General features: G+C 41.8%; 1 protein-coding gene across 2 annotated transcripts in view; it reads left to right on the top strand.

The window, feature by feature from the left end:
- LOC106608183 (dynein axonemal heavy chain 8) overlaps nucleotides 1–27,300 on the top strand; it is a 59,260-nt gene that overhangs the window by 2,716 nt on the left and 29,244 nt on the right. The window contains exons 5-57 of one of the 2 annotated variants that reach the window (XM_014205977.2): nucleotides 182–333; nucleotides 522–711; nucleotides 1,551–1,714; nucleotides 1,849–2,025; nucleotides 3,576–3,689; nucleotides 3,778–3,885; nucleotides 4,050–4,151; nucleotides 4,239–4,385; nucleotides 4,478–4,675; nucleotides 4,815–4,891; nucleotides 5,196–5,295; nucleotides 5,401–5,520; nucleotides 5,631–5,766; nucleotides 5,864–6,051; nucleotides 6,126–6,206; nucleotides 6,325–6,441; nucleotides 6,552–6,671; nucleotides 7,090–7,231; nucleotides 7,345–7,442; nucleotides 7,508–7,614; nucleotides 7,760–7,859; nucleotides 7,940–8,069; nucleotides 8,278–8,450; nucleotides 8,908–9,034; nucleotides 9,201–9,436; nucleotides 9,543–9,647; nucleotides 9,784–9,897; nucleotides 10,888–10,950; nucleotides 11,095–11,195; nucleotides 12,255–12,392; nucleotides 12,603–12,843; nucleotides 13,027–13,226; nucleotides 13,348–13,501; nucleotides 15,231–15,394; nucleotides 15,464–15,566; nucleotides 15,653–15,757; nucleotides 16,251–16,412; nucleotides 16,591–16,815; nucleotides 16,909–17,081; nucleotides 17,287–17,465; nucleotides 19,023–19,210; nucleotides 19,325–19,411; nucleotides 19,537–19,644; nucleotides 19,744–19,878; nucleotides 19,982–20,143; nucleotides 20,330–20,576; nucleotides 20,838–21,079; nucleotides 21,392–21,532; nucleotides 21,756–21,987; nucleotides 22,228–22,370; nucleotides 22,475–22,609; nucleotides 23,627–23,749; nucleotides 26,689–26,902. In XM_014205977.2, coding sequence (XP_014061452.2) covers nucleotides 182–333; nucleotides 522–711; nucleotides 1,551–1,714; nucleotides 1,849–2,025; nucleotides 3,576–3,689; nucleotides 3,778–3,885; nucleotides 4,050–4,151; nucleotides 4,239–4,385; nucleotides 4,478–4,675; nucleotides 4,815–4,891; nucleotides 5,196–5,295; nucleotides 5,401–5,520; nucleotides 5,631–5,766; nucleotides 5,864–6,051; nucleotides 6,126–6,206; nucleotides 6,325–6,441; nucleotides 6,552–6,671; nucleotides 7,090–7,231; nucleotides 7,345–7,442; nucleotides 7,508–7,614; nucleotides 7,760–7,859; nucleotides 7,940–8,069; nucleotides 8,278–8,450; nucleotides 8,908–9,034; nucleotides 9,201–9,436; nucleotides 9,543–9,647; nucleotides 9,784–9,897; nucleotides 10,888–10,950; nucleotides 11,095–11,195; nucleotides 12,255–12,392; nucleotides 12,603–12,843; nucleotides 13,027–13,226; nucleotides 13,348–13,501; nucleotides 15,231–15,394; nucleotides 15,464–15,566; nucleotides 15,653–15,757; nucleotides 16,251–16,412; nucleotides 16,591–16,815; nucleotides 16,909–17,081; nucleotides 17,287–17,465; nucleotides 19,023–19,210; nucleotides 19,325–19,411; nucleotides 19,537–19,644; nucleotides 19,744–19,878; nucleotides 19,982–20,143; nucleotides 20,330–20,576; nucleotides 20,838–21,079; nucleotides 21,392–21,532; nucleotides 21,756–21,987; nucleotides 22,228–22,370; nucleotides 22,475–22,609; nucleotides 23,627–23,749; nucleotides 26,689–26,902 — 7,788 coding nt within the window. Of the gene's footprint in view, nucleotides 1–181; nucleotides 334–521; nucleotides 712–1,550; nucleotides 1,715–1,848; nucleotides 2,026–3,575; nucleotides 3,690–3,777; nucleotides 3,886–4,049; nucleotides 4,152–4,238; nucleotides 4,386–4,477; nucleotides 4,676–4,814; nucleotides 4,892–5,195; nucleotides 5,296–5,400; nucleotides 5,521–5,630; nucleotides 5,767–5,863; nucleotides 6,052–6,125; nucleotides 6,207–6,324; nucleotides 6,442–6,551; nucleotides 6,672–7,089; nucleotides 7,232–7,344; nucleotides 7,443–7,507; nucleotides 7,615–7,759; nucleotides 7,860–7,939; nucleotides 8,070–8,277; nucleotides 8,451–8,907; nucleotides 9,035–9,200; nucleotides 9,437–9,542; nucleotides 9,648–9,783; nucleotides 9,898–10,887; nucleotides 10,951–11,094; nucleotides 11,196–12,254; nucleotides 12,393–12,602; nucleotides 12,844–13,026; nucleotides 13,227–13,347; nucleotides 13,502–15,230; nucleotides 15,395–15,463; nucleotides 15,567–15,652; nucleotides 15,758–16,250; nucleotides 16,413–16,590; nucleotides 16,816–16,908; nucleotides 17,082–17,286; nucleotides 17,466–19,022; nucleotides 19,211–19,324; nucleotides 19,412–19,536; nucleotides 19,645–19,743; nucleotides 19,879–19,981; nucleotides 20,144–20,329; nucleotides 20,577–20,837; nucleotides 21,080–21,391; nucleotides 21,533–21,755; nucleotides 21,988–22,227; nucleotides 22,371–22,474; nucleotides 22,610–23,626; nucleotides 23,750–26,688; nucleotides 26,903–27,300 lie in introns of those variants that run through there. The other variant, XM_014205978.2, reaches the window with a different exon arrangement.

The following is a 27,300-nucleotide window of genomic DNA, read 5'->3' as shown; positions in this document are numbered from 1 at the left end:
ATTTCTTCATTACATAAAATGCGTACTATAGAGCCACAGTGGCACCAAGACATTATTGTTATTCATAGATTTTGTGAAATAGATAGGAAACATTTTATTGTCTGTTTATGTCACCTTTCGCTCTGACCCAGACCTTTTAAATGGTGCAAGTTCAATTCAATTCAATTTTCTTTTCTTTTAGAGTGTGGACGCACCTTTCCTGGAACTGCAAAAGGAGCCATAATAATGAGACTATTTTTAGCCAATTTGTCTGAGACATGTCTGACAGGATTGTGCCCATTCTTTGTACGAACTAAAATTGACGTTCCTGTCAATATAAAAAACATACATGAGGTGAGATATTCTATGGAAGATCTACGGAAGGTAGAGACTTCTGAACTGAAGGACTAAGATTTTGTATTTTGTACATATAATCTATGATAGCCTCATAATAGGTCCATATTGAATACATAAGAATGCTCTAATCATGAGTTTTCTGACTGTTAATGCTTGGTCAATTTCCATTCCCTTTCTTTTTGTAGGAGATTTATTTTTCTATGCTGGATGCCGCTGAGGGTCTATTAAAAGGCACCAGGAATCTGTTGTCAAAGATTATGATGCCAGCTGTCTGTGCAACAGAAAACTGGGGTGCCTTGAATCAGTCAAAACATGGAGAGAAGGATAAACAAAACTTCAAAGACACAATCACCCGTTATATTAATTTCCTAGATGGTGAGATAGTTAGAATAATAAAACTAAATTGTGCACACACACTACTGTTCAAAAGTTTGTGGTCACTTAGAAATGTCCTTGTCTTTGAAAGAAAAGCATTTTTTTTTGTCCATTAAAATAACAAATTGATCAGAAATACAGTGTAGACATTGTTCATGTTGTAAATGACTATTGTAGCTGGAAACGGCAGATTTTTTTTATGTAATACACAGTGAGTAGTACACAGTGTTGTACGAGATCTTCAGTTTCTTGGCAATTTCTCACATGGAATAGCCTTCATTTCTGAGAACAAGAATAGACTGTTTGTTTCTGGCCATTTTGAGCCTATAATCGCACCCATAAATGCTGATGCTCCAGATACTCAACTAGTCTAAAGAAGGCCAGTTTTATTGCTTCTTTAATCAGAACAACAGTTTTCAGATGTGCTGACATAATTGCAAAAGGGTTTTCTAATGATCAGTTAGCCTTTTAAAATTATAAACTTGGATTAGCTAAAACAACGTGCCATTGGAACACAGGAGTGATGGTTGCTGATAATGGGCCTCTGTACGCCTATGTAGATATTCCATAAAAAACCTGCCGTTTCCAGCTACAATAGTTATTTACAACATTAACAATGTCTACACTGTATTTCTGATCAATTTGATGTTATTTTAATGGACAAACAATTTGCTTTTCTTTCAAAAACAAGGACATTGCTAAGTGACCCCAAACTTTTGAACGGTGGTGTACACACACAGTAGGCCTACAGCATCATTCAATTATTGTTTTCTGCATGATTTTGAGCTGACAACAAGTAGTCAGTTTGTTAAACGTTTGATTTGTATGATGTACTGCAGGAATGCAAGCATGCATTGAAGGCACTGTTCAACTGAAGACAGCCTCAAACATTGAATTCTCCAGGCTGGTATCCTTTGAAGACGTAAAAGCAGCAGCAGCAGATGTTGACATGGTGCATCAACTCGAGGAAGCGTTGATGATGTGGTACAAACAGATTGAGCAGGTACGACACAGTATGACTGTCTATGTACTATGAACCTACACATACTGTAACATGGCACAAATGTGAAAAATGTACTTACCAATCCATAGTACTTCAAGTCTTCTGTTCTTCAACTCTATTTCTATGACCCCCAGGTTCTTACAGAGAGTGATCAAATGAGGAAAGAAGCTGATGCCTCAGGACCTTTGACTGAGTTAGAGCACTGGAAGAGAATGTCGGCCAAGTTCAACTCTATCATTGAGCACATCAAGGGCCCCGAGTGCAAGGCCGTGGTCAATGTACTCAATATCAACCGCTCCAAGACTCTAAAGGTACTGTCGTGTCTTTGGCTATGCCGGATTAAGTGAGATGACATGCTAACCTATAAAATCCTTTCTCTGTAATTAATATTACCTGATTAAGCTAATCATGTAAATGTAATTAACTAGAAAGTCGGGGCACCACGGAAGAACGTTTATAGAGCCGTTATCTTCCGAATAAACTCTTAAAATACTTAGTCATATTTTACATCAATAGCAGTCAATATTAACCCTTATCTTATTTTCAGTCTCATAATGAAAGTTGTAAATTCTTGGCTATCTTCACGAACCCTGGCTAACAAGTTGAATCAGCAATACAAAATTGGGTTTAATTATTTATTTACTAAATACCTAAACTAATCACACAGAATTACAAATACACCGAATACAAATGATGTCATACAGAAAACGTCCTGGTGGACGGAACCTGTATGATGGCTGGTTACACAAAGGAAAGGGGGTTGGGCTTAAATGAAAGAGCGGGAAGACTTAGGAACGAAGAAACAGCAGCAATGCTATCGTAAATACATTATCTTATGCATTACTAAATTACCGCCCATTTGGAAAAGAAAAATGCTATAAATATTTACTCTGAGCTGCGCTTCAGTATATTGGTCGTAGATGCTGGCCGTGTTGGCCAACAGATCTTCCTGTCCTCGGAAGAATGTCAATGGTGGTGAAGTGGATACGTGGTGGTATCTTCGTCTGGTTGTTAGACTGGATCCGTCGTCCGTCCTTTCCTAGCCCACGTCTACAGCGGCCGCTGCTAACTCAACGGCTAGGAAGTATCACTTCTGTAGTGAATAAGCTCAAAGTTCATACCATTCGCCACCAAAGCTCACGCCGAGGTTGGCTTAGTTCTGTACTTGACATGTGTGTCCTTCTAACGTAGAGGCTGCAGACCTCACGTACTGGAACATGTGGTTATCTTTTCGTCAAAGGCTTATATAGTGGAGAGGGGGAAGGATGTGTTTCATCGTTTATAACCCCTGTCTCTTCACAGGGGTGGGCCACTGATCAAGCAGGGCACTTTCCTTATGAAAACCCAATTCTCTCATTTGGAAGCTAAAATTACATTTAATCTCCTAACAAACAATTTCAATATCAAACATTTCAATTGCATAACAATTCCATGTGACTCTGATAACTAGAGGGTGTATACTTTCCCAGGTACAGTTTATGTCGTCCTGTCATCAGTCATAATGTCTCAGATGACAACCGAACTGACATCCATACTCATTACGTTCCAAAGCATATTTCCAACTGGTTTTATTACCAAAATATGGTTCCTTTCCCCATTTGTTTGATGTTCCCAGACTCTATATTTAACAGGACAGCAGTCCTTCAGGACAGCAGTCCGTCAGTAGGGTCAGAAAGAGAGGGGAAGGGAGAAAGGTATTTATGGGGGGGGTCATAAACCTTACCCACAGGCCAACGTCATGACAGTACTATCATCACTTGGCTGTCTTCCTGAAGTGGCAATGAAAATGAAATGTTTACCATTACATGCTCCAACAAAATGTTGACATGTTCCTGTTGTTGGTACTTATTATTTAATTTAGTTGTGGAGAGAGCTGGATGCCAGAATAACCGACTGTGCCAACGAGGCAAAGGATAATGTGAAATTCCTGTACACCCTCGAAAAAGTCTGCCAACCTCTCTACAACTGTGACCCGGTAAAGAAGATGATTAATTAGTCTTCATTATTCTGATTTGAAAGGTTTTATTGTAATTGATTTCACAAGTGAACATGTTTGATTTCAGGTCACCATGGCCAAGAGCATTCAGAACCTTATCAATGCCATTCGAATGATCCACAGTGTCTCACAATATTACAATACATCTGAACGAATGACTTCACTCTTCATCAAAGTAAGTACTTTCTCTGTATTCCATCAGAGATAATAAAAAAGTTAATAGAATTATTAATTCTTAAACAAATTACCCACTTGGCTTTATCAGCTATGGGAACTGACATGGAATTGAATTGGAGCACATGTATTTAAAGCTTGGTTGTTGTAATATTTGTCACTCAGGTCACAAATCAGATGGTTACAGCATGTAGAGCATACATTACTGACAACGGCACCTCCGGAATTTGGGAACAGGATACACAAGTCATCATCAAAAAGATACAGGTGATTGATGATGGCATCACAAATATGGTCAATTCTACCCCTGATTTACACTAGGTTTGAGTTTTGACCATTTTTGTGAGTTGATAGGACTGTATCTACTTGTTCCGGGAGTATCAGTCCTGCTTCCACAAGACAAAGAAACAAACCCTGGAGAGGCCTGGGGAGAAACCCTTTGAGGTGTCAGAGATGTACATCTTTGGCAAGTTTGAGGGTTTCTGCAAGAGACTGGAGAAGGTATGTACCTCATTAATGCAGCCAACCTTTTCCATAAAAAAACAGAAGGCCTGCTGCTATACATTTGAGATACATTTTATTCTTGTTTTCAGATCACTCGGATGATCACAGCAGTAAAGACTTTCTCTGTCCTGGGACAGTCCACCATTGAGGGAATAGACACTCTGGCTTCCAAGTTCCAGAACATCTACTTGACCATGAAGAAGAAGCAGTATGACATCCTGGCCCCCAGAAAAGCAGAGTTTGAGGTGGACTTTGCAGAGTTCATGGTTCAGATAAGCAACCTCGAGGCATGTTTTATTCAACTTGGTTTGAGTAGATGGGTCTAAACTGCTTTGTTTTGTTTGTAGGCAAAGAAAAGCTCACAGCTCAATTTGTCAGAGTTCTAATTCTTAATTCTACGATGTTGTCGTCCTTTATCTTCTTTAGAACCAGCTCCAGATGTTCATGAATTCCTGTTTCTCCAAAATCCTCTCGTCTCAGCATGCCTTGTATTTTCTGAAAAGGTAGAAAATATCACTCAAACAATTTTAATAAAAATAAGACCGGGTTCTCCCCAGGATTTTAGGGGGCAGTGCCCTACTTTCGACTCAGATATTTTAGAGTTTTTTTAACACCTGTAACTGCCATTCCCTGCAATCTAGAGCCTTACATGATAGCAAATAAAGTATATACCAGCACCACTCTTACATTCTTTGGGTAGAGCCATGTAGTCTACCTCACAAATGGAATTAGCATGCTGGTATATTTAACATTTTCAGAACCAACTATGGAAATGTTACTTTGACATATATTTGTTATTGTCTGTAGATTTCAGAAGCTGAACATGCCCTGTCTAAAGACAGAAGTCTCAAGCACAGTTGGGCTTATTCTTCAGCACTACGTCTCAGAGCTGGAGTCTGTCAAGAAGGTATGTTTATAAATGTAATCCTTAGTCCTGAAAATGGTCAGATAGCCTATAGGCACAGACGCATTATGGATCAGACTTGAGCACAGTTTTTCTTTATCCATGCAGCTCTACCAGATTCACAGAGAGGACCCTCCATTGGCCAGGAACATGCCCCCTATAGCTGGCAAAGTCCTCTGGATCAGACAGCTCTACAGGAGCATACAGGAACCCATACACTACATCGAGGTAGGTTCAAATTTCACAACATGACCTGTAAGATTTCTCTTACAGTTTCAGAAATCTACTAAGAATTTAATCTACTGAGAAACAACACTAACTGCGAACTCTTTCTACAGAAAAACTCAGAGATCCTGTCGAGTCCAGAGGGAAAGGACGTGGTGAGAATGTACAACCGGACTGCAGCTGTGTTTGTGGAGTTTGAGCTTCTCTATCACAGAGCCTGGATGAGGGAGGTCTCACAGCTCCAATACGGTCAGTACCCTATCCATTTATCTCATCTGATCTGAATTCATTTATTTTTCTCATATTTCCACAAAATATGCACGTCTTTCCGTGTCTTTGATAACAGCTTTACAAGCAACCTTATTAGTCCGCCACATGGACACAGGAAAACTACTCGTCAACTTCGATACCAAAATCACGGAGATAGTGCGAGAGACAAAGTGCATGCTGAAGATGGGTCTGGAGGTTCCTGATCAGGCTCTGCGTCTGGTCAAGACAGAGTGGTCGATGAAAGCCAACAAACTTCGACTGGAGGTAATATCCTAGACAATGCAGTCACAGACATTAAATTAATTGATGATCCATATTGCCCAGATTTATTATTGCAGACTTTACTGTGCAACTACGAGGCCACCTGTGAGAAAATACCTGCCGTTTTCTACAACCTGATGGCATCCAAGATAAAAAATGTAAGAAAGTTAAAACGGTCTAAAATACAGTATGATCCCTTGAAGGAGAAATGGCACTGTTTGGAGACTAGCTTGTATTACCTCATAAAGTTGTTTCTGTTGTTTGTGGTCACTTTAGGTCGAGTCTGTGCTTCGCCACGGCTTGGTGTTGCTCAACTGGTCATCTCTCATCTTGGACAACTTCTTTCATAATGTTGACACCGCCATGTCTGAACTTAACCATCTCCTAAAGAAGGTACACTGAAAATACTGCTGTAATCATTGTGGAGCATTTAGTTCAAATTTAGTTCAAATTAAATACTTGCTGAGTTGCTGAGTCGTGCGCTCTGCTTTGTTTCTCTTCAGGTGCGAGACATCTGTGAGATGCACATTGATGCCGTCCTTCAAGACATCTCAGAGACTGTGCTGATCGATCTCCCAGAGGACAGGCCCTCGTCACTGCAAGGCCTCATCAGCACCAACGAGGTATGCCCATCTAATGGGCGGCAGGTAGCATAGCATTTATGAGCATTGGGCCCGTAACCGAAAGGTCGCTGGTTTGAATCCCCTAGCCGACTTGGTGAAAAATCTGTCGATGTGGTCTTGGAGCAGGGCACTCAACCCTAATTGCGCATGTAAATGATGTAAATGCAATGGGGAGACCTCAGTGTACAGTTTACTTTAGTTTATTGGACTTTCAACATTATTGCAGGTTTTTAAAAACAGTTGTTACTTTGCTGTTATAATAACATAAATGTTGAATAAATAAGACAATAGTCTGATCCAAAGTTTTTATAATTCCTAATCATTAATTACAGCTTTAATCAGTTGCTATGACCGCCCCCTAAGCACTATCTGCTTGTCAAATTTCTTATTCTTACCATGAAATTGCTATGACTTGTAGAACCAGTCAAAGGAATGGGCAGACATTTTGGACCACAAAAGCAGACATGTTGAAGAGGCAGTGAAGGAGCTGATTGAGATATTCAATACTATTTACGAGTCAAAAGAAGTCAAGAAACCTGTGGAAGTACCGGTTGTTAAAGGTATTTCATGAAAGCCCTGTAAAGAACCAGAAACTCTTTTCATCTCATCCCATCAACATACTCATACATAAACATCCTCATCAAATTTAAATGTAACTCATTTTGTATTCCAGAGCGGAAGAATGTGGCATTCTCAGAAGAAGTTAACACCTCCATTGATGATGATCATAGTGATGACAAAGAATCTGAGAAAGAAGATGACTTTGAGAAGGTAAGTATCTGTACATTTGTGCGAACAGGACACTTCAATGCTTTAAACAACAATCCTGATCCTAGGAGTGCAAAGAGATGTACGCCTGGTTCAGCACAAAGCTACTTGACGCCTTGGTAAAAGCAACAAGGTTATCTCTGGACACTTTGAAAAGAAGAATCTTCGTTGCGACGTAAGTATGCATGAGTTGTCATATAGAGTATTATCCCTTGGTTTAGCTAAAAGAGATGCATTGCAGCTGTATAGTGCAAAATGTTGGCCTAATATTCTAATTTGAAGGAGTGTAAAGATTTTTGAAGTCTTACTTCTCTGTTCAGCTTGTCAGCAAGAAAGGGACGTTTCAGCCAATCACAACCAAGCACAGAGGAGCTGGTGACTTTTATCAAATCCGAAGTCCACCTGACCATACCCAACGTGGTGAGTTCATTTTAGATTCAATTTGAATAACAAAGTCCCAAATCAATGTTATATAATTACATTTTTACATTTTGCACCAGGTAATGGTGCCCAGTTTGGATGACATCCAGCAGGCCATCAACCGACTGGTCCACCTGGTGCTGGAGGTGAGCCGGGGAGTGGCCCGTTGGGGACAGGAGCACCACCATGAAGACAAGCGCAAGTCTGGCAGTAAGAATCAGCCACCATCTTATCTTACCACTAAACACAGATTGTACATTTCTCCACTTGGGAAAATTCAATGTTAGAATTAGGAATCGTACAACTTCCCAGGAAATCGAATACTGTATTTTGTAGAGTTCTTTGAATTATGTTGACATTGATTACACAATGAGTATTGATGACATGAATGAGTATTTAACTTGAGTTGTTTTCTCAGCAGGGAAGCTGAAGAACTTCTATCAGAGCGTAGCTGAACACAAGGACATTTGTAAGCTGGTGGTCCTCCTCACATCAGCAGTCAACTCTCTGAGGAAACCGGCCAGTGATGTTCTCAAGCAGTTCCATCCCTTCAAGGTGGTCTGGGCCGAGGACAGACAGATTAAGGTCAAGGTGTGTCAATGCAAGTCACCAACTTTTTTCCCTAGTTACTATTTGCTTGTTTACTACTAAGTAAGTTGGCATGTAATAATAATAATATAATAATTTGGTGGGTGCTGATATTTGTCCTATTTCACACATGTGCAAGTTTGTATTATACGCATGTGTGAACTGGAAACTTTTTTTTATTTTTTGTATATCCCAACTTCCTCTGAGACACCTTCAGAGATTGGGGTCACGGCCAGGGTCAGCCATTATCAACATAGACCCTGGAGTAATTAGGGTTAAGTGACTTGCTCAAGAGCACATAGACAGATTTGGGAATTCGAACAAGCAACCTTTCGGATACTGGCCCAACACTATAATCGCTAGGCTACCTGCTGCCAATATTCGGTGCAGCTGTTTTATAAAAAAATCACCGTTGGCCAGGGTCAACTAACCTGTGGAATCTTAACTATTCTCTGAATAGGAGTTCATGGACAGCAACCCCTACCTGACTCAGATCAAGTCTGAAATTCTGCACTATGTGGCATTCGAACAGGAGATTGATGAAATCAAGCCTACCATTATATTGGGGTGCATTGAAATGTCAACAGGTATGGCGTTTACGAACTAGGCCTTTAACTCATGAAGGCTTAATGAAACCTTCATAAGCCCTTTATAAGGCCTACATACTGTAAATGCTTCACAAGTCTTTGATACTTTGTAAACCACAAATAATTAGCTAGCTATTTATTTTGTGGTAATTTCCCTTTCTCGTAGCTCCGCTGAAGATGTCTCTGACAGTCGAGGCAAAGGCCTGGAAGAAGCTCTTGTGCAAGTACCTGAATGAGCAGTACAAAAAGAAAATGATGGAGATCATGACTTTCACTGGAGAACACCTGAAAAAGCTCTCCAGGCCTATCGCAGACCTGGAGGATGTGCGTTTCGCCATGGAAGCCCTGTCCAAAATACGAGACTCCGAGATCAAGATAGACATGACCCTGGGACCCATTGAGGTATAAGTCAAACTACGGCTTGTGATTTGTGGATTGCAATGGTAGAAGATTTCACTGACACATATTTGTTAAGTACTTTTCTCATGCTATCTGTGATGTCTGCTAGGAAGCCTATGGGATTCTGAATAGATTTGAAGTGGAGGTGACCAAAGAGGAAGCGGAAGGGGTGGATACTCTCAGATACTCCTTCATCAAACTGCAGTCCAAAGCGGTCTGTTGTAATGGTTAACTACTATACATTTTTCCTATGGAATAACTCATGTTTGCAACTCAGTTGTAGATGTTTGTCTAATTACCTACGGTATTATGATGTCAAAATAGCAATTTTGTTTATTTTGCTTCCCCAGAGATCAGTGCAAGACGAGCTGGTTCGTGTGCAGCCCAAGTTCAAACGGAACCTGTTGGAATCAGTCACCGTTTTCCAAAAGGATGTTGTGATGTTTACAGACCAGTATGAACTGGTAAAGAAGAAATTTACACATTGTATTTATTTACTTCAGTTACCATACAGTAGATACAGTGCATTTGGAAAGTATTCAGACCCCTTCCCTTTTCCCACATTTTCTTATGTTACAGCCTTATTCTAAAATGGAATAAAATAGGTTTTTAGAAATTTTAGCAGATGTATTAAACATTTAAAACAGAAATACCTTATTTACATAAGTATTCAGACCCTTTGCTATGAGACTCGAAATTGAGCTCAGGTGCATCCTATTTCCATTGATCATCCTTGAGATGTTTCTACAACTTGATTGGAGTCCACCTGTGGTAAATTAAATTGTTTAGACATGATTTGGAAAGGCACACACCTGTCTATATAAGGTCCCACAGTTGACAGTGCATGTCAGAGCAAAAACCAAGCCATGACATTGAAGGTCAGAATTGTGTTGAAGCACAGACCTGGGGAAGGGTACCAAAAAATATCTGCAGCATTGAAGGTCCCCAAGAACACAGTGGCCTCCATCATTCTTAAATGGAAGAAGTTTGGAACCACCAAGAGCTGGCCGCCCGGCCAAACTGAGCAATCGGGGGCGAAGGGCCTTGGTCAGGGAGGTGACCAAGAACCCGATGGTCACTCTGACAGAGTCCAGAGTTCCTCTGTGGAGATGGGATAACCACCCAGAAGGACAACCATCCAATCAAGTTGTAGAAACATCTCAAGGATGATCAATGGAAACAGGATGCATATGAGCTCAATTTCGAGTCTCATAGCAAAGGGTCTGTATACTTATGTAAATATGGTATTTCTGTTTTTCATTGTTAATACATTTTTTTTTAAATTGAAAAACCAGTTTATGCTTTGTCATTATGGTGTATTGTGTGTAGATTGATGAGGAAAATGTTTCATTTATTACATTTTAGAATAAGGCTATAACGTAACAAAATGCTGAAAAAGTCAAGGGGTCTGAGTAATTTCCGAATGCACTTCTTGGGGTCATTGTTTGTTGCAGGAAGGCCCAATGGTGCCTGGGATAATTCCCACTGAGGCCAGCACGCGGCTGCAGATCTGCCAGGTAACACTAACACACATATCACTACATCACACACACGTCTTTCACATGACACGCATAGACACCCACAAAAGGGTTTTACAGCAAGTAATCTTCACAGATGTGTTGCATGCATCATGGGTGGTTTCTTTTACTCCATATTTTCAGGCCAGATTTGATGACCTGTGGAGGAAATTCATCACCTACTCGTCAGGAGAGCAGCTCTTTGGTTTACCAGTCACAGATTATGAGGCTCTGCAAAAAACACGGTACACTGTAATGGATGTTATTCACCATAGACTTACACTCAGTGGCCAGTTTATTAGGTACACCAATTTAGTACTGGGTAAGACCCCCCTTTGCCTCCAGAACAGCTTGAATTAATCGGGGCATGGAAATGTTCCTCAACTTGTATCAAGGGAACTAACTTGTGACAGGAGGAAAACATTCTCCACACCGTTACACCAACGCTTCCAGCCAGTACCGTAGACACCAGGCAGGATGGGGCCATGGACTCCATGGACTCATGCTGCTTACGCAAAATATTGACTCTGCCATCAGCATGACGCAACAGGAACCGGGATTCGTCAAACCCGGCAATGTTTTTCCACTCCTCAATTGTCCAGTGTTGGTGATCTCGTGCCCACTGGAGCCACTTCTTGTTTTTAGCTGATATGAGTTGAACCCAGTGTGGTCGTCTGCTGCAATAGCCCATCCGTGACAAGGACCGAGTTTTGCATTCCAAGATCCCGTTCGGCACACCACTCTTGTACTGCGCCCACCTGTTAGCTTACACAGTTCTTGCCATTCTTCTTCGTCCTCTCATCAACAAGCTGTTTTCGCCCACAGGACTGCTGCTGACTGGATGTTTTTAGTTTGTCGCACCATTCTCTGTTAACCCTGGACACTGTCGTGTGTGAAAAACCAAGGAGGCCGGATGTTTCAGAGATACTAGAACCGGCGCGCCTGGCAAAGACGATCATACCACTCTCAATGTTCAATCGAACAGTAACTGAATGCCTCAATGGATCTCTGCCTGCTGTATATAGCACACCACGGCCACTTGACTCACTGTCTGGAGCTAACCATTTTCGTAAACTGGGTGGTGTACCTAATAAACTGGACAAGGAGTGTATATACAGTACACAACATATACAGACATACTTATAGGTCATCTAGGTTTATATACAATACATCATTGGTTGTAACTTGTAGAACAATCATATCACTGAAATAATGAATGTCTATGATGTTCAACACTCCCTGTTTCATCAACAGTGTAGATAGATGACACGATAAAGATGATCCTATTTCTTTTTTCACCATAGAAAAGAGCTGAGTTTACTCCAGAAGTTATATGGACTCTACGACACAGTGATGGCCAAAATTAGTGGATACTACGACATTCTGTGGACAGAGGTGGACATTGAGGCGATCAATGCAGAGCTTTTGGACTTCCAGAATAAGTACTGTACTTTTGCTGTCGTGTTATATTTCTGCTGATTCAGAATGACCTTGTTTCTTCTCCGTATTCATTAGGGCGCAAAATGAAAATGAGTGTGTTTTATTGGACAGTACCTTCCTGTTTCACTCTGTTTTTTGGAGTCTTTCTCTTTTTTTTGTGCCTACTGAACAATACCCTGTTGTTGAGATGTAACAGATCGTTTGACCACTAGGTGTAAGAAGCTGCCCAAAGGCCTGAAGGACTGGCAGGCATTTTTGGACCTGAAGAAGAGGATCGATGACTTCAGTGAGTCCTGCCCCCTGCTGGAGATGATGGCCAACAAGGCCATGAAGCAGAGGCACTGGGACCGCATCACCGGCCTGACGGGCAAAAAGTTTGAGGTGGAGTCAGACACTTTCGCCCTGCAGAACATCATGGAGGCAAACCTGTTGAAATACAAGGAGGACATCGAGGTTAGTGTTATAATACATAATTCAGTTAAATCTTTATTACATGAAAATCCATGATGATGCATGTTTGCTTATATTTGTTATTTACAGGCTTAAAGCATGATTTAATCTTTGATGTAGTGTTTCTGTAGTGGTCTTCCCCACTGTTTGACATGTTAACTGTCATGCCTTGTTGTGCCGCCTCAGGATATCTGCATCTCGGCGGTCAAGGAGAAGGACATCGAGGCCAAGCTGGCCCAGGTGGTGGATGTATGGTCCAGTCAGTCTCTGAGTTTCATGACCTTCAAGGGCCGAGGAGAGCTGATGCTGAAAGGTACCGAGACCTCTGAGATAGTCGCTACCATGGAGGACAGTTTGATGCTGCTGGGATCATTGCTGAGCAACAGGTATGAACAACTAACTGACTTGGCTATAGATAATGACCTTCAGTTGATCAAAGTCAGGTTTTGTTGTTGGTAGAATGGTAATGCTGCCAGAATCTTACCTTGCCCTTATATCTTTGCATAGATACAATGCTCCGTTCAAGAAAGACATTCAGAACTGGGTCTTCAAGCTGTCTACTTCATCTGACATTATTGAGCAGTGGCTTATCGTCCAGAACCTGTGGGTGTATTTGGAGGCTGTGTTCGTGGGAGGTGACATTGCCAAACAACTGCCACAGGTACTGCCCATCTGCAGATTAGCAAAACATTTGATTTATGCATCTTGATCATATAAAAGATCTCCACACTGTATGAACTCAGCTCTTGTCTAGCAAAACATAAGGAATATTGCACAATATTTAAACATACAGTCAACAGTTTGGACACATCTACTCTTTAAATGGTTTTTATTTATTTTTTACTGTTTTCTACATTGTAGAATAATAGTGAAGACATCAATACTATGAAATAACACATATGGAATCATGTAGTAACCAAAAAAGTGTTAAGCAAATCAACATATATTTTAGATTCTTCAAAGTAGCCACCCTTTGCCTTGATGACAGCTTTGCAGAATCTTGGCATTCTCTCAACCAGCTTCATGAGGAATGCTTTTCCAACAGTCTCTAAGGAGTTCCCACATATGTTAAGCACTTGTTGGCTGCTTTTCCTTCACTCTGCGGTCCAACTCATCCCAAACCATCTCATCTGATGCAGCACCATCACTCTCCTTCTTCCTTCTTGGTCAAATAGCACTTACACAGCCTGGAGGTGTGTTTTGGGTCATTGTCCTGTTGAAAAAATAATTATAGTCCCACTAAGCGCAAACCAGATGGGATGGCGTGTCGCTGCAGAATGCTGTGGTAGCCATGCTGGTTAAGTTTGCCTTGAATTCTAAATAAATCACTGACAGTGTCACCAGCAAAGCACCCCCACACATCACACCACCTCCATGCTTCACGGTGGGAACCACACATTGCGGAAGTCATCCGTTCACCTACTCTGCGTCTCATAAAGACACAGCGGTTGGAACCAAAAATCGCACAATTGGACTTATCAGACCAAAGCACAGATTTCCTCCAGTCTAATGTCTATTGCTTGTGTTTCTTGGCCCAAGCAAGTCTCTTCTTCTTATTGGTGTCCTTTAGTAGTGGTTTCTTTGCAGAAATTTGACAATGAAGGCAAGATTCATGCAGTCTCCTCTGAACAGTTGATGTTGAGATGTGTGTGTTACTTGAGCTCTGTGAAGCATTTACTTGGGTTGCTATCTCAGGTGCAGTTAACACTAATGAACATATCCTCTTCAGCAGAGGTAACTCTGGGTCTTCCTTTCCTGTGGCGGTCCTCATGAGAGCCAGTTTCATCCGCGCTTGATGGTTTTTGCGACTGCACTTGAAGAAACTTTAAAAGTTCTTGAAATTTTCTGGATTGACTGACCTTCATGTCTTTTCTCTTTGCTTATTTGAGCTGTTCTTGCTATAATATGGACTTGGTCTTTTACCAAACAGGGCTGTCTTCTGTATACCACCCCTACCTTGTCACAACACAACTGATTGGCTCAAACACATTAACAAGGCACACCTGTTAATAATTGAAATGCATTCCAGGTGACTAACTCATGAAGCTGGTTGAGAGAATGCCAAGAGTGTGCAAAGCTGTCATCAAGGCAAAGGGTGGCTACTTTGAAGAATCTCAAATATAAAATATATTTTGATTTGTTAAAAATGTTTTGGTTACTACATGATTCCGGATGTGTTTTTTCATAGTTTTGATGTCTTCACTATTATTGTAGAATGTGGAAAATAGTAAGATTAAAGAACAACCCGTGAATGAGTCGGTGTATCCAAATTTTCACTGGTTCTGTATGTCTTCAACATTAATAAATATTCCCAGCAATCATGTGTTGCATGCCAATATACTCTAGTTTTCTGTTTCTCATTCTGATTCTGACATTTTCTCTCGCTTTAGGAAGCCAAGCGCTTCCAGAACATTGATAAGTCGTGGATAAAGATCATGCAGCGTGCCCATGAGATCCCCAACGTGGTGCAGTGCTGCGTGGGAGACGAGACCATGGGTCAGCTGCTGCCTCACCTCCAGGAGCAGCTGGAGCTTTGCCAGAAGTCTCTCACTGGGTACGGATAAAGACTGTTTAGCATTAGCAGCTTACTCTTTCAACTGACTACGTTACTTGACCTCAACAGGTACCTGGAGAAAAAGAGGCTCCAGTTCCCCAGGTTCTTCTTTGTGTCTGATCCCTCCCTCTTGGAAATCCTGGGTCAAGCTAGCGATCCACACACAATTCAGGTAACAACAGCTCTTAGAACAGCAGAGATTTGTCTAAATAAAAAGAGATGCACAATGACTCAGATAAGGGAAACTCACTTTTCCAGCCTCATCTCCTTGGTGTGTTTGACAATGTCAACGAAGTGGAATTCCACGCCAAAGATTATGACAAGATTTTGGCTGTCATTTCACAAGAGGGAGAGAAAGTGCCGGTATGCAACATTATCAGTTATGATCAAATGCAATACTCACTATGATCGTGTGTGTGTGAGTGTGTGTGAGTGTGTGTGTGTGTGTGTGTGTGTGTGTGTGTGTGTGTGTGTGTGTGTGTGTGTGTGTGTGTGTGTGTGTGTGTGTGTGTGTGTGTGTGTGTGTGTGTGTGTGTGTAATAATAATATTATTTGGTAGGTGCTTATATTTGTCCTATTTCACAGGTGTGAATTGGAAATCAGTTTTTTGCATATCCCAACTCTCCCTCAGAGCTTGGGGCAAGGGCCAGCCATTATCAACAGAAACCCTGGAGCAATTATGGTTAAGTGTCTTGCTCAAGGGCACATCAACATATTGTTTCCCCTTTTCGGGCTCTGGGATTCGAACGGAACCTTTCGCATCCCTTTGTGTGTGCGTGCGTGCGTGTATATGCATTTGTGTGCGTGTGTCTGTGTGTGTGAGTGACAGCTCACGTGTCTGTCCATGCGTTTGCAGCTGGACCACCCAGTGATGGCAAGGGGGCCTGTGGAGCTGTGGCTGGGAGAGCTGCAGATGCAGCAACAGTCCTCTCTACACTCTGTCATCAAGGCTGCTGATCTCCAGATCAACGACTCAGGCTTTCAGCTCCTCACCTTCCTCAACCAGTTCCAAGCACAGGTGGGGAGAGCAACCTAGAAATCCATTATATGAACCAGAATGATGAAGAATATCCATCTAGGATCAATTGCAGGATCAATTGTCAACTCAGGATCAATTGTTGAATCATAGGATCGATCAGTTGTCAAAAATATATGTAATTAGAATAAGTGTATCGTTGATATCTTTGTTTTCTCAGGTGGGCCTGCTTGGCATCCAGATGCTGTGGACACGGGACTCGGAGGAGGCGCTGCGCAACGCCAAAGACGACAAGAAGATCATGCCAACTACCAACCAGAAGTTCCTGGATCTGCTCAACACACTGATTTCACAGACCACCCATGACCTGACCAAATTTGATCGTATCAAGTTCGAGACACTGGTCACAATCCATGTGCACCAAAGGGACATATTTGATGACCTAGTGAGTCGCTGAAAAATGAAACAACATTCTTATGTCTAAGTTACATTTTAGAACATTTACAAAATATTTAAATTCTTTGCTATTCCTTATCAGGTCAAAATGCACATCAAGTCAACCACTGACTTTGAGTGGCTGAAGCAGAGCAGGTTCTACTTCAAGGAGGACTTGGATCATGTCTTAGTGTCCATTACCGACGTCGATTTTGTTTACCAAAATGAATTCCTGGGTTGCACTGACCGTCTGGTCATCACCCCTTTAACTGACAGGCAAGAGAAGATTGTGTGTGTGTGTGTGTGTGTGTGTGTGTGTGTGTGTGTGTGTGTGTGTGTGTGTGTGTGTGTGTGTGTGTGTGTGTGTGTGTGTGTGTGTGTGTGTGTGTGTGTGTGTGTGTGTGTGTGTGTGTGTGTGTGTGGTGAAGATCTTTCCTGAGTGAAATGTTGAATAACATGATGTCAAACCATCCATTTATAGGTGCTACATCACACTGTCTCAGGCTCTGGGCATGAGCATGGGCGGCGCCCCAGCTGGGCCAGCCGGTACAGGGAAGACTGAGACCACTAAAGACATGGGCCGCTGCCTGGGGAAATACGTGGTGGTCTTCAACTGCTCTGACCAAATGGACTTCAGAGGACTTGGTAGAATCTACAAAGGTGAACAATCAATGCAATTGAGTTGATTTCATTGTGTCAATTCAATGGCAACAATTGAATGGGCTAGCTATCATTTTGGGATGCTAATGTTAGTAGTCAATTGTCCAATGCAGTGGTTCTCAAACTGTGGGGCACGCCCCATGGGGGGGTGTGAGGGGTCGGCAGGGGGCGGGTCCCCCACCCAAATTATTATTTTAGTTTTTTTTAAAGAAACTCAGTCCGGCTTTAAACTTACTCTTGAAAGTTGTAATAGTCGAAATCGTGTAGTGCATAATCAGTTCCTCTTGTCACGTTAGTCATTGCATACTTTCGAGAGCTATTTATAACTTTTCCAGAAATGTCCAAATCAACTAGCCCATGTCAGCTAACGTTTTTTTATTTAAGATTTTTAGCCCATAGATATTGTTGTAATTTTTTTGTCACTCAAATATCACATGAATACACATTAGACATGGCAAAATGTATAGAATTGTGTAACTGTCACGAATCCCACCGAAGGTGGCTCCCCTGCCTGCTCGGGCGGCGCTCAACGGTCGTCGTCACCGACCTACTAGCCGCCGCTGATCCTTTTTTCCTTTTCGTTTGGTTTGTCTTATTGTTTGCACCTGTTCCTCATTTGTCTTTTGATTTTGGTTATTTAAGCCTGGTTAGCCCGCCCAGTGTTGTGCGGGATTATCTTACCGTCAGGTTGTGTTTTTGTCATTGGATGTGCTGGCGATTTACGACTGTGATATTGTATGCTGGCTGTGCACCTGTTTTGGGCACTTGGCATTTTTTCCACGCCGTTTGTGTTGGCGTTGTTCGTGTTGTGTTTTTTAAATTTAAATAAACACAAAGTTCCGTACCTCTGCTCTCTGCGCCTGACTCCTACCACCACTCCTAGCAATCGTCTGACAATAACGGCCGTCGTCGCAATGAGACCAAGGTGCAGCGGAGGATGTGTTCATCATAAAGGATTTTAATAAACGAATGAACACTACAAACAAAACACGAAAAGAAACGACAGCCAAACAGTCCTGTCAGGATTAACACAAACCTAGACTGAAAACAATCACCCACAAACCCCAAAGGAAAAACAGGCTGCCTATGTATGACTCTCAATCAGCAACAACGAACTACAGCTGTTCCTGATTGAGAGCCACACACGGCTAAACCAAAGAAACAAACCAACATAGAAAAATAAACATAGAACGCCCACCCATGTAACACCCTGGCCTAACCAAAATAGAGAAGAAAAAAAAACCTCTCTATGGCCAGGGCGTTACAAATTGCAAGAAAATTTGCTTTAAATCTGCACAGTTTTCTTTGCATCCCATGACAACATGCGTAGAATTGCAGGAAATAAGCTTTAAACCTGCAAAATTCTCTCCACCAACAATGGGGCGTGAACAGTTTCTCATGAACAGTGCTTGTGCCCATAGAAATAGACGTGGCGCGTGCGTGCGCAGTGGGGGCACGGGATGTTCCCCAATGCTGGAAGGGGGGCCCCGAGTGAAAAGGTTTGGGAACACCTGGCCTAATGTCAGTTGTTAACGTCGGTCTTCTGCTTACTTCCAGGTCTTGCCCAGTCTGGCTCCTGGGGCTGCTTTGACGAGTTCAACAGAATTGACTTGCCTGTGCTGTCTGTAGCTGCACAGCAGATCTACATTGTTCTCTCATCCCGTAAAGACCGCAAAACACAATTCATCTTCACCGACGGAGACTTAGTCAGTCTGAACCCAGAATTTGGGCTGTTTATCACCATGGTGAGTGGGAGGCAAGACAACAAAGCTTTGCCATTAGTCACTGAGTACAAGCACTTTGACAAGCAGCATGTATAAAGCTTTTGAATACCAACATGTTTTCTTGTTATTTCATAGAACCCTGGTTATGCTGGGCGTCAGGAGTTGCCAGAGAACCTGAAAGTTCAGTTCAGGACTGTGTCCATGATGGTGCCGGACAGACAGGTGGGTTGAGTTCCCTTCCCTCCAGTCAACTACCATACTGGGCAAAGAGTTCCTTTAACCATATGGGATTGCAGACTACTGTGTCTTAGCTGTCGGTCAACAATGTGTTCCTCATTGTTTTCCAGATCATCATGAGGGTGAAATTGGCCAGCTGCGGTTTCATTGAAAATGTTGTCTTGGCACAGAAGTTCTTTGTGCTCTACAAACTGTGTGAGGAGCAACTGACAAAGCAGGTGAATGCAGAGGCAGTCATTCCTGTCTGTACTGGCCTTTGAAAGAACAAGAATAAATTAACTGCTACACTGAGACTGACAGTCAATCCATCCTTTCAGGTCCACTATGACTTTGGTCTGAGGAACATCCTGTCTGTGTTGAGAACCCTGGGGGCCAATAAGAGAGCCCGACCTCAAGACACCGAGTCCAGCATTGTGATGAGAGTTCTGCGTGACATGAACCTCTCCAAACTGGTATGAAAAGAGATATCATCAGTAAAACTATTGATCCTCATTAGTATGTTTTTAACATGCGAATGCTAACATATTTTGTCTCTTTGGTGCTTCTCCCTGTCAGGTGGATGAGGACGAACCTCTCTTCCTCAGTCTGATCAGTGATCTGTTCCCGGGGATCCAGCTGGATGGGAGCACCTACGCTGAGCTGCAGGTTGCCGTGGCCAACCAGGTGGAGCTGACAGGCCTTGTCAACCACCCTTCGTGGAACCTCAAACTTGTTCAGGTGACACTTTTACTTCTGTGTTTAGTCACATACTTTTACAAGTGCTGAATGCACTGGTGTGTAACCAAAGGTATATGAACACAAAGTGAATGCATGTTTAAATTATTGATAAAAAAAAAAAGAATTACAGTAATAAAGTTACCCTCCAAAGAGGCTGAAATAAAAATGTGCTGTTGTGTGTGTCAGCTTTACGAATCGTCGCGTGTGCGTCATGGCCTGATGACACTCGGCCCCAGTGGGGCCGGGAAGACCGCAGTCATCAACATCCTGATGCGGGCCTTGAGCGAGTGCGGAACGCCCCACAGGGAGATGAGGATGAACCCCAAGGCCATCACGGCCCCCCAGATGTTCGGGCGTTTGGACGCCGCCACTAACGACTGGACTGACGGCATCTTCTCCACGCTGTGGAGGAAGACTCTAAAAACCAAGAAGGGTACAACTGTCTGACTCTGAATGCACCTTGGGATACAATATTGATATGGTTTTATCATCTGTGAGAACATTGTTAAATGAAGCAGTGTTCAAATGGTCCAACCTCTGAATAAGGATTTTCTCTCGACGACCCAGCCACAGAGCTTCCAAGAGAGTAACAATTAGAAACATTTATGTTGGCTAGTCAATCTTCTGTGGGTGAACAAACTAAGTACCATGTTAAATATTACATTTTTGGGAAACTCACCCCTTTTTGTTGTAGGAGAGAACATCTGGATAGTCCTGGACGGCCCAGTGGACGCCATCTGGATTGAGAACCTCAACTCTGTTCTGGATGACAACAAGACCCTGACCCTGGCCAACGGTGATAGGATCGTCATGTCCCCGGCCTGTAAGCTGGTGTTTGAGGTGCACAACATGGACAACGCCTCCCCGGCCACCGTATCCCGCGTGGGCATGGTCTTTATGAGCTCCTCGGCTCTAAGCTGGAGGCCTATACTGCAGGTACAGGGCTTATTATGCAATAACACAAACCATCCATGTTACGGTCAAAGTGTTCCATATTATTATATACTCTGTGGATAGTGTAAGACTTTCTTCAATAATCCAGTGAAATTGTGAACAAACCTTTCTAATTGGCCATTGTGTTCAATATCAGATATGTGCCAAATGGCAATATGCTTTGTGTTATAGACAGAGTGTCAGGGTGGGGTAACTTTAGATTACCGCAGTAAAAAAAAGCTTCAGATTCTCCTAATGTGCTTAATCCTCATGATGACCTAGTTATGACTAAGTATAATGTTCTGTATGTTGTAGGGATGGGCTTACAAACGCAGTGCAGTGGAGGCAGACAATATCATGAGTCTGTACGACAAAGTCTTTGAGGATGCCTACGTGTACTTGAAGCAAAGCCTCAAGCCCAAAATGGAGCTTTTGGAGTGCAATTATATCATGCAGGTATGAATTAAATGCCTTCAGTATTATGTAACCTTAATTTAACCATCACTTTGTTCCAATATCGACACTAGCATATCACTTCGAATGAAGCCTTGGTTTTGGGCATGCATTCTAAGTGCTATTCAAGAGTCTCTTGAGATAAAGAATCTTACATTTTCCCTTTTTTATATACATATTACTACATATGATAACTGACCCCATGTCTGTGACTGTATGTGTTCAGTCAGTGAACCTGCTGGAGGGCCTGATCCCCACCAAGGAGGCGGGGGGCCTGGTCAGCAGCATGCAGCTGGAGCGCCTCTTTGTTTTCTGCCTGATGTGGAGCGTGGGAGCCCTGCTGGAGCTGGAGGACAGGGAAAAGCTGGAGGCCTTCATTAGGGCCCACGAGAGCAAGGTGGACATTCCCAAAACACAGCCCGGAGAGACCATCTTCGAATATATGGTCAACCAGAACGGTACGTTTATACATAGCCCAAAAGGTCAGAAATTGTAAAAATATGTTGACAAAATTCCTTTTACAACCCGTATACAACCTGACCATGACGTCAAAAAAGAGTCATAATGACATTGCACTGTTTTGGCCCATGTCCACTGGGGCTGTTTTCCCTGGATCCCTATGTGTCTTGGTTGCTGCACAGTAGTACCGTACTGTATGTGGGCGGGCTCTGTATATGATGCAGGCGTTTCTGTTTCAGGTGACTGGGACCATTGGAATAACTATGTGGTGGAGTACATCTATCCCACTGACTACGTGCCAGATTACGCCGCCATCCTGGTTCCCAATGTGGACAACACCAGAACCAGTTACCTTTTGGAGACTATTGCAAAACAGCGCAAGGTACTGTACACACACACACAGACACATTGGGTCAATTGGGTTAAGTCGTCTCAATAACATGTTGGTGTAATCATACATTATTTTTTTTTCTTCACTTTTGACAGGCTGTGTTGCTTATCGGTGAACAAGGAACTGCCAAGACAGTGATGATTAAAGGCTACACCAACAAGTACGACCCTGAGACGGACCTGTCCAAATCATTGAACTTTTCTTCTGCTACTGAGCCTACAATGTTTCAGGTGAGATATGTATACATTATATACATTACCCAGTATCCATTACACCATATAATACAGTATTACATAGCCTACATTACATAGAGAAGATGATTCAGTGCTATTTCTCAACAAATTTGGAGGAAGGATTGTTTACATATATTTGACATTTGTATCTAAAAGCATAATAAAAGCATAATTGAAAAATAATGAATATTAGCATATTTATGACATTTTGGCCTTACCCAGGCCTCCTTTAAGACTCCATAATGTTTGGTGTCATATGAAGCTCTACCGCTCGTTCTGTAATATGAGTAGTATTTGGATTTTATATATATATTTTGTACATTAATTTATGAATATTGAAAAATATAAACATGAATAGAGAAAAAACTAAATGTTTGATTTGGCATTTTTTTTTATATATTGTTGAACATAATATACTCTACTATGGGAATATCAAAGTTCCAGAGTGGGATCTCTTTATAGAATGGGCCATAACTTTAAAACAAACTATAGATAAATTGGCATAGTCCTTCTTTTACTTATATCATTGCACATCCTGCAAATCACCAGCAGAGGGTGACCATTTTGAATACATTTTCACATTCACTCTTGGTAATGCTCACAAATTGGATCATAACTCTAAAAGGAACTTTTATATGTCCGTGTAGAGCATATTATGTTCAACAATATATGAAAACGAAAAAAATACTACTCATTACAGAGCAAGCGGTAAAGCTTCATATGACACCAATTTTTGCTATGTAGCACATACAGATGAAACAATGTAGTCTTAAATTAAAGGAGGCCTGAGTAAGGCCAAAATGTTAGAAATATGCCAACTTTGATAAATGATTTCTCAATTATGCTTTTGGATACAATGCCAAATATATAACAATCCTTCCTCCAAAGGACCATTCTATGGATAAAATTTCCTGAAAATCCCCCAAATCATGGTCTTTTTTTGTCCTTGTTTAGTGAAGAATCACTTTATAGTGTTTCTGCTGAGTAGTAATAGAAGTGTTGTATGTATCACAGCGCACAGTGGAGAGCTACATTGAGAAGCGAATGGGTAGCACTTACGGACCTCCTGGAGGACGCAGAATGACCATCTTTGTGGATGACATCAACATGCCCATTGTCAATGAGTGGGGCGACCAGGTACTGTAGTCATAGCATTTCAATTCAACCCATCCATATAGCAGTGGTGTAAAGTACTTCATTCAAAATACTTTACATTTCTACTTAAGTAGTTTTTTGGGGTAAATGTACTTTACTATTGTCACGTCCTGACCAGCAGAGGGAGTAATTGTATTAGTTTTGGTCAGGACGTGGCAGAGGGTTTGTGTTTTGTATGTATTTCTACGTTCTGTCTAGTTTAGTTTTTCTATGTTTAGGTTTGGGTGTTGGACTCTCAATTGGAGGCAGGTGTTTCTAGTTGCCTCTGATTGAGAGTCCTATATATAGGTGTGTGTGGGTAGTTGATTTTGCACTGCTGTATGTACAGTCGTATGAAAAAGTTTGGGCACCCCTGACAATTTCCATGATTTCCATTTATAAATAATTGGGTGTTTGGATCAGCAATTTCATTTTGATCAATCAAATAACTGATGGACATTACTCAGGCCACTGTGACAATATTTCAGTAGTGAAATGAGGTTTATTGGATTAACAGAAAATATGCATCAAAACAAAATTAGACAGGTGCATACATTTGGGCACCCCAATAGAGAAATCACATCAATATTTAGTAGAGCCTCCTTTTGCTAAAATAACAGCCTCTAGACGCTTCCTATAGCCTCTAATGAGTGTCTGGATTCTGGATGAAGGTATTTTGGACCATTCCTCCTTCCAAAACATCTCCAGTTCAGTTAGGTTTGATGGTTACCGAGCATGGACAGCCCGCTTCAAATCATCCCACAGATTCTCAATGATATTCAGGTCTGGGGACTGGGATGGCCATTCCAGAACATTGTACTTGTTCCTCTGCGTAAATGCCCGGGTAGATTTTGAGCAGTGTTTTGGGTCGTTGTCTTGTTGAAATATCCAGCCCCGGCGTAACTTCAACTTTGTGACTGATTCTTCAACCTTATTCCCAAGAATCTGCTGATATTGGGTGGAATCCATGCGACCCTCAACTTTAACAAGATTCCCAGTACCGGCACTGGCCACAGCCACACAGCATGATGGAACCCCCACCAAATTTTACTGTGGGTAGCAAGTGTTTTTCTTGGAACGCTGTGTTCTTTTGCCGCCATGCATAACATCCCTTGTTATGACCAAATAACTCAATCTTTGTTTCATCAGTCCACAGCACCTTATTCCAAAATGAAGCTGGCTTGTCCAAATGTGCGTTTGCATACCTCAAGTGACTCTGTTTGTGGCGTGTCTGCAGAAAAGGCTTCTTCCGCATCACTCTCCCATACAGCTTCTCCTTGTGCAAAGTGCGCTGAATTGTTGAACGATGCACAGTGACACCATCTGCAGCAAGATGATGTTGTAGGTCTTTGGAGGTGGTCTGTGGGCTGTTTTTGACCGTTCTCACCATCCTTTGCCTTTGCCTCACCGATATTTTACTTGGCCTGCCACTTCTGGCCTTAACAAGAACTGTGCCTGTGGTCTTCCATTTCCTCACTATGTTCCTCACAGTGGACACTGACAGCTTACATCTCTGCGATAGCTTTTTGTAGCCTTCCTCTAAACCATAATGTTGAACAATCTTTGTTTTCAGGTCATTTGAGAGTTGTTTTGAGGCCCCCACGTTGCCACTCTTCAGAGGAGAGTCAAAGAGAACAACGACTTGCAATTGGCCACCTTAAATACCTTTTCTCATGATTGGATGCACTTGTCTATGAAGTTCAAGGTTTAATGAGCTCACCAAACCAATTGTGTGTTCCAATTAATCAGTGATAAGTAGTTACAGGTATTCAAATCAACAGAATGACAAGGGTGCCCACATTTTTGCATAGCCTATTTTTCACATCTGATTTAATTTCATACAACTTAATATTGCTACACTAAAAATCTTTGTCTGGACAATACCCCAGTACTCAGCTTTTATTAGAAAATGAATGGCATGCCACTGTGATCATTTTCTGTGACGACAGAGTAAATTATTATGCAGCCTCAGAGGGGTGCCCAAACTTTTTCATACGACTGTAAGTACTTAGCCTGTAAAACTGGCGGTCTGTCGTTCTCTTTTGTATATTGTTTTTCCGTGTTCACGTTTATTTAATAAATTATCATGATGAACACGCAACCCGCTGCGTATTGGTCCACCTTTTCTGACAGTGATGTTAACATATCGTCAAATGAAGGAGAAGACTGTTACAACTATTTATATTTTTGACAAATTTTACTTTTACTCCACTACATTCCTAAAGAAAATATTGTACTTTTTACTCCATAAATTTTCCCTGACAACCAAAAGTACTCGTTACATTTTGAATGCTTAGCAGGACAGGAAAATGGTTAAATTCACGCACTTATCAAGAGAACACTTGTTCATCCCTACTGCCTCTGGTCTGGCGGACTCACTAAACACAAATGCATCTTTTGTAAATAATGTCTGAGTGTTGGAGTGAACCCCTGGCAATCCATACATTTTAAAAACAAGAAAATGGTCCTGTCTGCTTTGCTTAATATAAGGAATTAAAAATTATTTCTACTTTTACTTTTGATACGTAAGTATATTTTTTTCAATTACATTTACTTTTGATACTTAAGTATATTTAAAACCAAATACTTTTAGACTTCTACACAAGTAGTATTTTACTGGCTGACTTTCACTTTTACCTTAATAGAAAGTTACTCAAGTATCTATACTTTTACTCAAGTATGACAATTGGGTACCTTTTTCCATCACTGCCATATAGCCATCACTGAGGCAGGGCTCTGGACTAACGTTTTCCCCTGGTGGTACTGATGCCACTAACTTTTCAGTTAAAGGGACTGGCCCATGATTTGGTTGCACACAAAAGAAATTGCGGTGTCACACAATAGAAAAAATTTGTGATCACAATTCAAAGTGACAACAGGCATTTACAATGGTTTGCAGAATAACTGATTCCCTTGTTTGTGTTTGTTTATTCTGCACACAGATCACCAACGAGATAGTCCGTCAGTTGATGGAGATGACTGGCATGTACAGTCTGGACAAACCAGGAGACTTCACCACCATTGTGGACATGCAGATGCTGGCTGCTATGATTCACCCTGGGGGAGGCAGGAACGACATCCCCCAGAGACTGAAGAGACAGTTTACTGTGTTCAACTGTACCCTGCCATCCAACACCTCCATTGACAAGATCTTTGGTAGGCTACTCGCCTCTACTCGCCTCACACTGTTAGGTTCTAAATGAACCTTATAAAATTTCACAGACGCGTAATAAGGCTCAAACCAAGTTCATTGGGTCATACAGCTGCATAAGGCAAATACATATTTCCACCAGTGGTAATATACATACCCCAATTTGGGTGGAGTCTCCTCCTTCTCTCTAGCCATTACATCGTTATTACTAGGCAGGAAGTTAAGTGATACGGGCCACAAACTGTTCCTTCTCCCGTAAGGTCACCTGACCTCGACCCCCTTCCTCACTAATCCACATCTCTCAATCCTTATCAGTGCCTGCCACATGTGATTATCTTTCCTGCACCCAGTACATTCCAAGCTTAATTACATCCACAATATCCATTCCTCCTACAGATAACCA

The sequence above is a fragment of the Salmo salar genome, chromosome ssa06 (assembly GCF_905237065.1).
Source record: "Salmo salar chromosome ssa06, Ssal_v3.1, whole genome shotgun sequence".
Taxonomy (NCBI): domain Eukaryota; kingdom Metazoa; phylum Chordata; class Actinopteri; order Salmoniformes; family Salmonidae; genus Salmo; species Salmo salar.
The sequence above is the reverse complement of the archived record's forward strand: the minus strand, read 5'-3'. Positions and strand labels throughout refer to the sequence as shown.